The sequence below is a fragment of the Talpa europaea genome, assembly GCF_964194135.1.
Source record: "Talpa europaea genome assembly, chromosome: 9".
NCBI lineage: Eukaryota > Metazoa > Chordata > Mammalia > Eulipotyphla > Talpidae > Talpa > Talpa europaea.
This window is the reverse complement of record NC_140076.1, coordinates 58709858-58725193: the sequence shown is the minus strand read 5'-3', so window position 1 is coordinate 58725193 and position 15336 is coordinate 58709858. Positions and strand designations below refer to the sequence as shown.

At 35.1% G+C, this 15336-nt stretch overlaps 1 protein-coding gene and 1 pseudogene across 2 annotated transcripts in view; one reads left to right on the top strand and one right to left on the bottom strand.

Moving 5' to 3' along the window:
- ALG6 (ALG6 alpha-1,3-glucosyltransferase) overlaps positions 1-1767 on the top strand; it is a gene marked incomplete at both ends in the record, with an annotated part of 31367 nt that extends 29600 nt beyond the window's left edge. The window contains one exon of the mRNA XM_084242362.1: positions 1570-1767. Within this exon, the coding sequence (XP_084098488.1) occupies positions 1570-1767 (198 nt within the window). The remainder of the gene's footprint in view (positions 1-1569) is intronic.
- Positions 399-903, bottom strand: LOC311177744 (EEF1A lysine methyltransferase 1-like; annotated as a pseudogene). Its single transcript has one exon. The product of its transcript is annotated as an EEF1A lysine methyltransferase 1-like (transcript).
- Positions 1768-15336: the final 13569 nt, after the last annotated feature.

Sequence of the window (15336 nt, the reverse complement as noted above, 5' to 3'; positions counted from 1 at the left end):
GACAGTAATTTGAATCTTCAGCATATACAGTGAACTGGTCTAGAAAACTACTACAAGTTACTAAAAGGGCAGTAATTATTTTTACTGCTCATTTTGGCATTTAATAAAATGTGACTTTGGGAATATTTATTTTTTTAATAATGAGAAACTGTATTCTTTAATTTGGAAATTGGACCAGGGAGAGCCTCATTTGTGGGGTAGGCAAGGAAGTTATATGATTCTACTAAGAAAATAAGAGGGAAATGTCACAATGGGTCTTTATCATATATTCCTGTCTGCATCTAAACATCACAATCTAGCCCAGATTCTTATTTCATATAACAGCAAAACTCATTTGCCAAGGTTCAGGTGTGTTTTAGAATAAACTTGGCAATGTTCACTCCAAGTTTTGCTGTCTCTTACTCTATGACTATACCTGTGCACAGCACATATGGGGTCAGATACATAATGGTTTCTGATATTTTCCTGAGGCATTCCTTAGAAAAATAGCAGGGATTTGCTATGATGATGTCCAAACTGTGTGCAGCATTTTTTTTTTTCAGGTAAATCCAATGAATTATTATAATCATAGACGAACTCTTCTTTGTATATGGCAAATGTTCTGTCACATTCAAAAATATATATAGTCTTCTCTATGCAGTTGTTTCTGGTAAAGCTGGGGGCGCTCACACATGCATTTCTGCCACCTTCTCTGGAAGCTACAATTGCTTCCTTTGCAAGTTGCAGAGCAACTTCCTGACTGTACCAAAACTAGCTCAACTTCCAGTTCTCTTCTGAGTCTGGTGTTATAGTTCTCATTCCATCTGATTTGATTTGTTGCTTCTGCTCAGCATAAAGTTCCTGGTGAGCTGCTAGGGTGTGGCCAGAAAGCTGGGGCATATTATTGTCTTCAAAGTCACTCATTTCCTAAATTGTCTATAACCAGCCATGTGTGCATAGTCACTCTGACAAACCTGACTTTGTGATTTTATGTAACTAGTTCACGCATTCCCCTAATTAAACTTAAAACTCTTTGAGGCCAGATGACTGTATTTTCTTTCATATTCCCCACTGTGCTTCACTGTAGCTTTAGCTCATTGAAAATGTTCAGTGAATATGAAATGTATTTTCCATTTGCCATGGAAAACTTTTTCATAGATGCGTTCTTCGATTAGCTTAGATTTTCTTTATATCTTATAAAGACGTAGGATTCTGGAGGATGTCTTGAGTTTATCCCTAACTAGCAATATTATCTGTTCTAGATACCTTTCTTCATTGACTTTCTTTAGTGGCTGATTTGAATCAGGTTCTCAGACTTTGGCAATACATACGTGGTAATCACTTGACAAGTTAAGGCCTACACCAGAAACTCTAATTGGTTTGAAGTATGGCCTTGGCATTGAGAGTCTTAAAACCCCCCAGATGATTCTAATATGCAGCCTAGGTTGAGAGCCACCAGAGGGAGAGATTGGACTCCTGAACCTCAACCTTTAAGTCGGCTCATTAACAGCTATAAATCAATGTCACTAGTACATTTACATTTTCTCTTTTATAAATTCAGTAATACTTTTTTTCTCCACCTCCTTCTAGTTTCTTATCTCAATAATCACTATGGTGCTTCTGACACTGATGACTGTCACAGTGGATCCTCCTCAAAAATTACCGGACTTATTTTCTGTGTTGGTATGTTTTGTATCCTGCTTGCACTTCCTGTTCTTCTTGGTATACTTTAACATTGTAATCATGTGGGATTCCAAAAATAGAAGAAATCAGAAGAAAAGCAGGTAGCTATATCCCCAAACAAATGTGAAAATGTTAACAGTACTGAAAGTTTTTATGAACTTTTTGCTATGTATAAATCATCATTTTGAGATTAATGAAATTATAGGAAATGTTGATAAATCACTGATGTTTACACAAAAAAAATTATTTAGGGACCAAAGCCCAATGGAGGCTTTTGTTTTCTGATAATTGTGTGGCCAAGACATACTTTGTTTTATTAATATAATTATTCAAGTGGGAAAATAAGAGAAAAATTCCCGAAATCCTCATGTTTACTTAGGAAATGTATTCTATGACTTGTTGTCTTGAAAAAAAGTCTGCAAATAAAGTGAAGTAATATACTAGCCACTCTTTAAAGGAAATCACTAATTTTGGTATTCAAATTTAGTTTTCCTTACATTTTAGAATGCAAGAAATGTGTAATTCATTGTTTAGAAATTATATCTCAGGGATTGAATTTGTAATAATCTTTTTAACTACTGTGAGGAATGTAAAATGCTTGAGATTTGAACATGCCTTATTATATGTGCAAATTTGAAAATTTTTTTAACAAGGTGGCGGTATTAAACCATGTTATTATTTATTTCAAAGAATGTTGATTTACTTAATTGCAATTAAACAATGATTTTTTTTTCAATTTAAATCTAAGTGGTTTGGAAAAAAAAATCTAAGTGGTTTGGTGAAATCTTTTTAATTACTTATAACCACTAGGTTTTAAGCTTCCAGGGTCATTCTTTAGTTAAATGACCATAAAAAGGATTTCATACTTCTGGTTTTTTTGTTGTTGTTGTTATGACATGGTTCAAGGTTATCACTGCCATGAGCATTAATTCATACTATGTTTCATGTTAACTTGGCCTTGTTCATACTGTATTACTCTTTTATTAGCAAAAAGCCTCTCTTTAGTATTCAATTAGTAAAACTAATGTATTATACCATGTTGTAGTTTCTCATGTAAAGATTTTTTTTAGTCTCTGATAAAAATAAAATAATTTGCCCATCAACCTGTATTTTTAATGAATATGTTTCTTTCATAAGATAGCCATTAAAATATATTAACTAAATGGTAGTTTTATTTTAAATAAGCTACAATGCAAGCCAAATACATACACAGATAAAGAAAAAAAAATGGTTCTAGACATGAACAGCCACAGGCTGATGGAAGAAGGTATATCTAAGTCTGATAGAGGAAGTAGGTTTAGACAAAGCAAAAATCAAGAAGTATTTCATTCTCAAAGCAAATGTGCATAAAGACTCAAAGGGCAGGTCAGCTGAGAAAAGCAGCCTTGAATGGCTGCCGAATCAGCAGGAACATTGCTGTCCATGGTCACCATCTGTAATCACTGTGCCCAAATGTCAGCATCTTGGCTGCCTGGTATAGTCTTATTTATTTATTTTTTTTGTAATAGTATACTTGTGTTTTAACACAGGATATTATTTTAAGTCAATGATGAGGAAGTTTTAACTTCTAAATAATTGGAATAGAGAAGCATAACTTGAAAACAAAAATATTTTATAGACATTAGTACAATAGAATGCACCCATATTCCAGCTCTTACAGGCAAACTTTGCAAACAAAACATTTTCCAGATGATTTACTCGAACCACATTGAGTTAAATCATAGCTTTTATGTAAACTTGTAAATCTATTTGGAACTTAGAGCGATTAGGTTTCAAAATACTCAAGATGTCCAGTGATGAGTTAAGATCACAGAAGTAGTCAATTCCAGACTACTTCTCTCAAACTCAGGATACTAGGAATGTCTTAACATAAAGATTTAGGTCATGTAACACTATTAAAGACTTTTCACTTTCTTCACTAATATACCTATCAAATAGCTTCTCACATATTTTCAAGTTTAGAGGGAAGAATGTTTCTGAGAAATGCAGTTTTCTCCGCTGCCAATAAACTTAGGTCTGCTTCTTAAAATGAAGAGAATAGGGTGTATCAAATGTATCACATAAGAAGCATACAAAAGTCATTTTCCTTTGAGGCCTTAAGGAGGGGAGAAAAATCCCCGATGTAGCATTCTGTCCAAATGATAAACCATAACTAAGTGAGTGAAACATTTACAAAAGTCAAGGCAGCCAAAGGAGCATCTCTGTTCAATAGAAAAAGTAGTAGAGATGGATAGGATGTAACTGAATAATGGTTGGAGTAAGACGATGGTTTTAAGTCTCAATTGGTTTCTCCTGTTATGTTCATTGGAAGATCAGGGCCAAGTGTATCTCGCCAGCCCCTCCTTCTGTGCTTCCCTCCTTCCCCCCATATAAACATTAGTTTTGTGTGTGGATCTTCCTGCATTGTCCTTCATGTGGCCTCCAAGGGTGATAAAGCGAGAGTCATCTGATCTACAATGAAGAGACTGGGAAATGATTCTTAGCCGACCCAGCTGTTCTGAAAGGCAAAAGCTTAGTATACCAAGAGGTCAAACATACAGTAACTGATTTAATAGCATTAAGCACATACCTACATAACTTGGATTACATATGAAACCAACTTACTTCTTAACCCTTTGTTTCCTACTAATGTAGATTTCTTTATATATTTTGTCATATCCTAAGCTTAGTTTTCAAAATGCTAGGACACTAAGGAATTATGCTTTTTGGTATATTTTAGGTAACATCCACTGTAAGGACTATCACAGTGTTCTTTTTTTTTTTTTTCCAAAGATTTATTTATTTGTTTGTTTGTTTGTTTATTTATTTATACAAGCACTGGGTACAGTCAGAAGCGCAGGAGGGTGAGAGAATTCACCAGAGCCAGAGCAGGCAGAAGGACCGAAGTACACTGCTGAGGGGAGCAGCGGGCGGCAGGAGAGGTCTGCGCGCCATGCGGGACCCTCCTCCAGTGACTGGGAGCAGCTGGGAATTGAACCGGCACTGCAGAGGCTGCGGGCAGCTTCGCAACCCAGCGCTCAACCGCTGCGCCACCGGGGAGGCCCTATCACAGTGTTCTTAATATTTATCAAATAGATTAGATTATCTTAAAAATCTTAAAAAGTACCAATAAAATCATTAGTGAAGGCAATTAGGCTTGATAATTTGGTTGTTGCTTAGTATCTGTCATTTAAATATTGAAGCATTTAAATAGTTTTTTGTGAATGATTCATTTTTGTATCAAGGGGTAACTGAAATTTTTCTAATGAAAAACTAGTTATCTTCAACTTTAATTTGTTAAATTTTTATACAGTATTTTTATTTTCATGATACACAGAATTAGATGACATGATAATCTTTTTTTTTTTTAAAGATTTATTTATTTATGCATACAAGAGCTGGGTACAGGCCAGAGGTGTGGAAGGTGAGAGGATTCACCAGAGACAGAGTCAGGAACAGAACAGGCAGACTGACAGAAATACACTGCTGAGGGGAACAGCAGGCAAGACAGGAGAGGTCTGCCTCGCCATGTGGGCTTCTCCCTGGCCGGCCGGGAATCAAACTCGTGCTGCAGAGGCTGTGGATTGCTTCATAATGTGGTGCTTAACCTCTTGTGCCACCAGGGAGGCCCGGTAATCTAATTTTGTCAAGACTTAAGGCAAGTACTTAAGTATGGGACAGCATTTACCTCCCTGTGGAAATAATAAAAAATAAAAATGTAGAAATGTTTAAATAATGTGTTATCAAATTATAACACATATTATGATTCCCTTTTTGCCTTTGTTTTGTGATAGCACAAATGATGATATAAACAGCATAGAAAAGTAGCAATGAATGCTTCAAAATAATTGGAGGGGATCACATACTGCCCCAAATGTAAGGTCTTTTCTTTAGGTCCAGTAGTCTGCATAGTTCAGTTTAAAAACAACTTCATGTTTAAAGGTACTAAAAAATGGGTTCCAATATTTTATAAACAGAGATATGAAAATTTTAAAACAAAATATTTTTTCTCTATGAACATAGGAATAAGTAGATATAAAAACCCATCTCTGAGGGCCTCCCTGGTGGCGCAGTGGTTGAGCGCTGGGTTGCGAAGCTGCCTGTGGCCTCTGCGGCGCCGATTCGATCCCCGGCTGCTCCCCGGCCACTGGAGGAGGGTCCCACATGGCGCGCAGACCTCTCCTGCCGCCCGCTGCTCCCCTCAGCAGTGTACTTCGGTCCTTCTGCCTGCTCTGCTCCCTGCTCTGGCTCTGGTGAATTCTCTCACCCTCCCACGCTTCTGACTGTACCCAGTGCATGTATAAACAAAACAAACAAACAAACAAACAAATAAATAAATAAACATGCCTCTATTAAAAAAAAAAAACCCATCTCTGAAACAGTTGCTCTTTTCAATAAGAATCTAACACATCTGAGGCTTTAAGTGGGAAACTGGTACCTAATTACACTCACTACTAGATTTAGTCTGAGTTTTAAAATATATACCTCTACCAGAGGTGCCATTATCAGAAATGCTTTATTAATAAGTACAGATACTACGAGTATATAGAAGTGTACATGATACAGAATATTTAAGTCAAGATTCTCTTCTACATGTTCGCTTACATTACAGGGTCAAGAAGAAATGTATTATTTACATTGAGATTATCTACTGGTGTGTGTAGAAAGTTTAAATTAGCTGCAAGAAATTTTATCTAGACATGCACCTGCCTAGTGCTATGAGCTGGTATTTACTGGGCAGATTAATTACAAACATTTCTTCTGTTCCCTTAAATATGATCAGGCAGATGCAGAAGTTGGTGTTCATAGTGAATGCATTTCTTCTAAATGCCTGTGGGATATAAAAGATGATTATTAAATCAAGAATTAGTTTTCAAATTAATATGCATCTCATATGTGACTTAGGAAATGATTTAAACACTGTCTACTATTTACTTTGGTACCTAGTTTAGACTGATGATTTCTCAATTGCTTAATTTTGAGGTTTTTTTTTTAAAGATTTATTTATTTATACAAGAACTGGGGTACAGACCAGATGTGCGCAAGGGTGAGAGGATTCACCAGAGACAGAGCGGGGAGCAGAACTAACAGACTAACTGAAATACATTGCTGAGGGGAGCAGCGGGCAAGACAGGAGAGGTCTGCCGTGCCATGTGGGATTCTCACCGGCCAGCCGGGATCGAACCCGTGCTGCAGAGGCTGCGGACAGCTTCACAGTGCAGTGCTCAACCCACTGTGCCACCAGGGAGGCCCTTAATTTTGAGTCTTAAGTGAGATTCATCTTCAGAAAAAAATTGTCAATATGAATACTCTTACATTCAGACTATGAAGATGGCTCTTGAGAGACATCTGAGAAAGTTCTAAAACTCCAAAATGACTTACTGAAACCACCAAATCTACATGCCTTTTGTCTATAAGCCTCAGGGCCTTTTAGCAGGTGTTTTCTCCAACAGCTGCCCCCTCCTCCCCCCGCCGGCCAAAAAGACAGTATTTGTGGACATTCCTATTCAGATTATATCCCTATGGGGACTCCTAGTGGTGGTATAAGTTCTTGTCTGTTTGGCCCTTTTGTGAGAGAAAGCCTCTGAAGAAAGCAGTCACTCACTAGCACTGCTGGCACATATTCCCATAGGGCATGTGAACCATTCACTCCTTAAATACCTCTTCCTTGCTTACATCAGCAGCTGTGCAGAAGTAACGACACCCCGTATCTTTACCCATTCTCCAGAATCCACCCACCTAGAAGACAGTTTGCCAACCTGACAACCAACTTGCCAAGCCTTGTTTGAGTCTGGTCTGAATTCCTGTGGCTTTTAAACACTCTTAATACCCTGATAGGTTATCAGAACTAATGATAATACTATAAAGGAAAGGAAGACTATAATTTATTAAACAGTTACTATGGGGGGGTACTAATTAAGCTAATAATTTTGTACAATCCCACAAGGTAAATATTATCAGTCCCATTTTAGGGGAACTAAGTCCTGGTTTGCGATCACACAGCTAAGTAGGTAGTAGAGTTAGTGTTGGATATCTAATCTAAATTTTAGCAAAGAATTTTCAACTGACCATGGCTATTAAAACTGTTGAGAAAGACTGATGTCAAATTTAGGGTCCAGCAAAAATATTTTGATCTGTGTGAATGTCATAGCACAAGAGTAGGGAGTGGCGGCATGTTTGTTATTTCTGCACTGCTATATTGGTTCTAGAGATGAATGTCTCATAATACAAATGAAAATAATTTAGATTCAGTGATGTAGTTCATAAGCAGTATATATTGACAGGATCCATTCTTGATATGGCAATTATATTTTTTATAAAACATATTTTGTATTGTTACTTATCTAATCTTCATTGATCCACTTCTGAATTGTCTGAACTTACTAGCATGGTGATCCTGTCAGTGACGTGACCTGAATCTACCTTTCCACCATTCTGTTACTCTGCCTTTTTTGCTCAAGTTGTTCTCTGCAAAGGTCTCCACAGACTGTCAAAATTACCCATTTTTCAATTCCTGCTTCCTAGAAAAGTATAGTTTCCATTCTAGGGTCTAAGTGGCACTTAATCCAATATAATATAGAGAATAACTGCAACTTTAAAATCATGAAACTTTAAAAATGACCTAATCACTCCATCCTGAGGTAATCTATGTCTGCTGTGTATTCCTATATTACTGCTTATTCTTTACTGATTCTTGTTTATACTATATAAATCTTGTGTCCTTAACTTGATAACTAGGTTACAAAAGGTTGGCATTATGCACAGTGCTTTGTTTATACTAAGCTTCATACTTTTATTTACCAAATGATTTATCCAAATTGTATCTAGATAAAGTATCACTGTACCCCCTGCAGTATCCCTGTTAACATTAGGGAAGATAGCGAAGATCATTCTTTTACTTCTCCTAAACACCTTTATTGGACTTAGTACTACTTGTGGCCTATGGATTGCTGTCTCCCTTTTAGCTCTCTTATTTTCACATCATTTTATAAAGGTTTTTTGCTTTGTAAAGCAAATGAATTTGTATGGGGTAGTTCCTACCTCCTCACACACTAAATAACACAGTACGGGAGACATAATCCCTGAAGTGTGAGAGAGAGTAGGAATTGGTGTGCAAAAAGGAAGTTGGCCAAAGTGGTATCCAGGAGTACTATGCCTATTAGAAGTTTCTAGGGCATAAAGTCAGGGAGTGTAATACCCTCCTTTAGTCAGTTGGGTAACTATGATAAATGCACAAAAGAAAACCAATGAAAGGATGTGGAAGAGAGAGATCTGAGGAAGCCTAGCATAAGATGAATCACAAGCAGGTTTTGAAAGATTGGTGATATTTTGAGGATGGAAGAAAAGATATGCCATGCAAAGAAGAGAAGAACAGAGGTAAGGGGAAAAGAAAGGCACTTTCTAAGCCATGTGTCTAGAGAATGGTAAGTAACCTGGAGTGACTGAAGTACAAGGAAAAACAGGAAAGGTAAGCTGTGGTCATATAAGAGAGTTCTAAACATCACTATGAATTGGGATTTTACTTTGAATATGGTGAAATAATACTTTTTAAAGCAGTAGCAGGACAGGTTATGGGGGCAAGAGACCAAAAATAAGAGACACGGGTTATAAAGGGAATGATGATAATCTAGATGAGAAGTAATAAAGGGATAAAATAGTGCAGATGATATGGAAAGGAGAAGTAAACTTTTTCAGAAGTGATATGGTGGAAGTTGATGTGAAGGGCAAAAAAAAGAGAATTGAGATTTTGAACCATATCATTGGAATGAATGCAATTTCCAGAAAGGTAAATGAAGAAAAATTTTGGGGGAAAATTATGAGTTCAACATATTGGGGGACATTGTATACCAAATGAGATTGTGGATATCAGCTGAGGGAGAAGGCTCATAAATAGATAAGAACTAAAGTCAAAGGAATGGAAGAGATCATGAAGTGCCCAAAGTAAGAAGAAAACACAGTCAAAAAGAACCCAGGGAAATGCCTCAATGGTAAAGTCAGGTTTTATTTCACTGTCATTTTTTTCTGTTGCTCTCCAATAAAAAGGAAGTTGACAATTCCTTCCTTAACCTTAATCCTTTCAAGTTTTCTGAAAGTACTACTCAGAGACTTAAAAGAACACCGTTAACTTGTGAAGCTCTTTAGTAAGAACCCACGAACACAAAACTATTCCCAATATTTTAAGTTCCCCAAAGGCCATTGAGACTGCCATTTACTAAAGGTGTATATTGATTTGCCAAATGTATAACAATATATATTTATGACCACCATCTTATAGTTCTGAAATTTTATGTTTAATCCTAGAATTAACCGTTTAATCCTAGAATGAATAAATGTGTCTATGTGTATACATTTTATATCTTAACTATTTAATAGGACATCTGACCAGCAATGAAACCTGAAATTCATAGTTCACTACTGTGTATTGGACAGGCTCTAGCACCAAACTACTCGGGTTAGTATCCTGGCTTGGTCTCTTGGGTGATTCTGTGACAAAGTACATGACCCCTTTGTGTTACAGTTTCCTCATCTATAAAATAATTAGTTGTTGTGAAAGTTAAGTGGGAAATGTATGAAGTACTTACAATAGTGCCTGGCACACAGAAAGTGCTATAGATGTTATTGTAATAAGCTATTATTTGTTGTATAACAACAGAATGGACATTTTAATGAATGAGAATGAGATAATTTTCTATTTAAAAAGTCTTGCAAATTTATCTAATTTCTGTATAAATATTTCACAAAGATGCTAATTTATTAGGAAGTCAATATTAATCCCATGAAGTAGTTTCCAAAGAAATGTATTTTCAGGATAGAATAGAATTTTCATTTTGTATTGTTTTCTAAGAGATAGTAAGCAACATCTGGTCAGCTTTAAAGAGTCTTAATATTAATGCCACTAAGTCTGGGGTAATGCTAGTTCTTAATGTGAACCTTTAGTTACAGGTTCACTAAATAATAATAACACATATTAACTTGTATTCCTTCAAGCTAATACATTATAATAAGCTATTTATAAAAATATTTTAACATACTTCTGAATTCATAGGAATTGCTTTGAAGGTCCAACTAAGTAATACATAAATTATTTAATCAATTTAGCACATTTCCAACTTCATAGATTTGCTTTATCTTGTTTAGAGAGAAGTGCCCTACGATTCTATAACCCACCAGTCAGTATCTAGTTAGCTATTTATACTACAGGTGTTCAATTTATACTCACTTAAAAATATGTCTTTTAAAGCTAGCCTGGTCAGGTGGGTTAGTGTCCTTTTTCTTTTAAAATTTTTTTAATAAAGATTTATTTATTTATGCATATAGGAGTTGGGGTACAGGCCAGAGATGCAGGGTGGGGGAGGGTGAGAGGATCACCAGGGACGAGTGGGGAACAGAACAGGCAGACTGACTGAAATACACTGCTGAGGGGAGCAGCAGGCAAGACAGGAGAGGTCTGCTTTGCCTAATGGGTTGCTCCCTGGCTGGCCAGGGATCAAACTCCTGCTGCAGAAACAGCAGATTGCTTCATAGTGCGGTGCTTAACCCCTTGCGCCACCAGGGAGGCCCTAGTGTTCTTTTTCAATAAGTGTATAATTCAGATCTTGTCAGGTTGCTCTTCTATTGTCTATAAGAATATATTAAATATGGGGCCTCCCTGGTGGCGCAGGCAGTTGAGCACAGCGCTATGGAGCTGTCCGCAGCCTCAGCAGTGCAGGTTCAATCCCCGCCAGCCTTGGAGCAACCCACATGGCGAGCAGACCTCTCCTGTCTTGCCTGCTGCTCCCCTCAGCAGTGTATTTCATCAGTCTGCCTGTTCTGCTCCCCACTCTGTCTCTGGTGAATCCTCTCACCCTCCCATGCATCTGGCCTATACCCCAGTTCTTGTATAAATAAATCTTAAAAAAAGAATATATTAAATATGATTTCAATGAAAACTCTAAAGCTCATGTCCCTATTTTTCTTACAGATAAACAGTACCAAATCTGATAGTGTAAGTAAAATTTCCAACTGAACAAAACAGTGAAATTTAACAAAGCTAGACTTAATTAGAAAGGTGAAACAGTACCTTAGTTTAAGATGGCTTTGAGGAATTCATAGCTGTCAAGATGACATAATTCTACATGAAAGAAAAAAGAATATTTTCAGAAAACAGCTCAGAGTAAGCTGTCATAGTATGAGACCAAATAATTGTTGAATCAAAAGGAAATTAAAATTAAAATAAATAACACCAATATAATGTTTTATTTTACATTATAAATAACATCTTTGGGGTACAAATTCTCTTTTTAACATTATACTGGGTTGCCTTATTCTGATTCAGAATGTATATTTAAAAATGTAGAATAAAAACCACACAGGAATTTATAATTATAGTGTGCTATGCTTTAATATAATTACTTGTCCTTTGTGCTAGATTCTATAATCCTGAGGGCAGGACTATGTCAGACTTGCTCATTAGTGTATTTGGAATATTAGAACATTGCCTGGTTCAAGGTCAAATTCAATAAATAGTAAGTGAATGAGGCAAATAAGGAGATAGAAATTTATAGTATTTGAATATATTTAGATAATTCCTTTAAGAAATTTTTAAAATAGCCACTTGTTTTCATTCATTTGCTGAATGTGCATTATGGATCTTCTATCCAGGGTTTGTACTAGATTCTGGGGCTACAGTATAGAAAGACTGTTTGCTTGCCAAGGAGGGGTCCAGAAAGAGCCCTGAAACTAAATAATTGCAATACACCACCATATTATAAGATACATTCATAAACATTCAGGCAAGTGTTGCAGAAGCCTAGGAGATAAAGCAATTTAGCTTTACCGAGGCAAATTGGGGATTATTTCACAGAGGATATGACATCTGAAACTGATCTTATCGAATGAGCAGGTATTTGCTAGACAGAGAAGAAAGAAAAAGAAATCCAGAGAGAGTGAAGCAGTAGACAGGTCTGGAATTCTGAGAGATTCTAGAAGGCTGAAGCATATGGTGTGTAAAGTATGAGTTAAAATAACTACTTGCCTCCTAGCTGAGGTGCTGAAGGAAAATCATCTTATTTACTTATTATACAAGTTCTACTTGTAACTACAATTAGTTATATAATATTAAAAAATATCTGCTTTATTATTATATGTATGTACTTAACATATATAAACCACTTACATAGAGGGTTTATCTATCTCTATTTTGAGGGTTTTTTTCTGATTACTTTAAGAGTTAAATGGAAAAAAAATGTTCACCTGTCAGGTGGCGCAAAACCAATTTCTACTTAATGTGCCAGAATATTTTTTCTCCACCTCAAGAACAGTTAGTCTTCAGTCTATTCATTACTGTCTTTTTATAGTATTTTTATTTAATAAAACCTATTAAGACTACCATACAAATCTCTTTACTTATGCTTTTATCTTTTAACTGATCAATTTTTATATTGCTGACATCCCTTCTTCACCATTTGCTCATTTAAAAATTCATAGTATGTGAGATATGTCTCTGGAGAAAATGTCTATAAAATTTGTTACAGCTGGCAAATGTGTATGAGTCAGTGATAGCACATGACTAAATGCTTCACAGAAAATAAAATTTGTTTCTGTAGTAAGCAGAACTGTTTAAATGTTATTTATTTTTATGTTTCAAAGAAAATATATTGTGAAGTGCTGCATTGATTTAATACGCAACAATGTCTGTGTACATGCTGTAGAAGGAAAATTTATGAAACCTTTGCACAACTCCTTTAATTGAATTTTCCAAATCTCTCACCACACACAAATAATCAATATCTTCTGCAGAGAAAACCAGTCAGAATTATTACAGTCTTTCGTTTCAATTTTGTTGTCATCAGCACATACAGAGCACCTGGATATTTGTAATGTCTGATAGCAAGTTATTTATACCCTTTAAACCTATAATTGCTATTAAGTACAAATCTATGGTTTAATTTTTTTTACTGATTTAAACGATAAAAATTATCATTTCTAGTGAAGTATAAAGATATTTAAATCATAGAAGATTGAAATAAACCGTTTTTTCCCCTTAAATTCTAGCCAAATTTCAAGTAAGCAGTTGAAATGTATCTCCCGGTGATGACTAATGTAGAACAAGAGCATTAACATTATTAAAAAGAAAAGTATGACCCACATAGCACAGCATAAATGACAGCTGCATCCTTATGAAGACTTAAGGAGAAAAAGTTGTCTACTAATACATGTTTGTGTCACTAAAACTAATATCTTAATTTTCAATCTCCAGATAAACCAAGAGTATTAAAGTATAAGAGGGAGTTGTTTCCCTTAAAACTCATCATGTTTAAACTTCACCCTCACTGTTTTAAAAACTGAAGTATTTATTTGAAAAAACACTCTGTTCAATGTTAAGATATAACAGAAAAAAACCCCAGTGTTCTAGGAGGAAAATTATTTACCTAATAGGATGAATTTTTTTCAACATAGAGTGGGATAAAGAACAATGTATTTTTAAGTTAAAAAATACTTCAGTGGGAAAAAAAATACTTCAGTGGGTGGTTAGAATGAAAAGATAATATCAAACTATTTGACAGTCTTAGAACAGGAGGAATTTAAAATTTATCTTGTAGTGTAGTCCAAAAATTTGAAAACTTTAAAACCATTAACTAAGATGAAGTTTACAATCTAAGAACATAGTAAGTTGGTTAAAGAAATCAGAAACATTATAGTTTGTGCTTTTCTTTTTAAGGTCAGAGCTAGAAATTCCAAAATATTTTGTATGATAAACAGTTGAAACAATTAACCTTTTTGAACAATGTAAAGTTCAGATGGCTACATTTCATTTAAAATATGCATACTACAACCTACACAATTATTCTCAAAAGAGATAATATGTTTTGGACTAAAGCTAAATGTCTCGATTTCTTGTCTTGGCAACTGCTCTACAATTTGCTTACATTCTTTTCAAAAACATTTTGTTTACTGGAAGTTCTAGTCACAGACAAACAATGATGGCATTTTCTAATTCTTCATAAAAAATGAAAATAGTAAGTACTACATAATGCCGTCTATTGACTCACGAATATTTGTTTCAAGTTGTTTTAAGTAGAGGTTGATTACGTAAAGTAAATAATTTCATGCTTTACCATGTGATGATAATGTGACATTCCATCTGTATCAACTCATTGAATGGTCATATGTTTTAAATTTACAGCATAACAAATTAAAAATAATAATGAAAATTCACATTCAAATCTAACAGAAGAAGAACCTTTCATATCGTTATTTTCCTAATAGTCATAAAGCCAATATTATTAAGGAAAGTGAAGTTAGGCTTACATCCTAAATAACTGGAAAAAGAAGCCTTTCTTTGTTTAAGAAATTTGTATTTAGCAAAAGACATCCTCTTCTATCCATAAGCCCTATGAAGAAATTTTCTGATTTAAAGGTCCATTTCTTCTGAAAATCTTGAAAACCTCAGTATACATTTTCATGTCATTGTACATATTTTAAATTTCTCTTGAATGAATTCTATAAAATCTTAGTAATGTGCATCAGATGTCTATTTAAAACTTAGCAATTATACTCCCATTTAGAAAAAAAAACTGCAAATGAGATTAAACAAGCTAGCACTGAAGTGAAAAACCAAAGTACTGATTTGAAGGGGCAATGAATGACAGCACAAAAGTTGGATCTTTGCTGGTCTAGTCTCTTTTTAAGTATCCTAGAAAAATTTTACAAGAA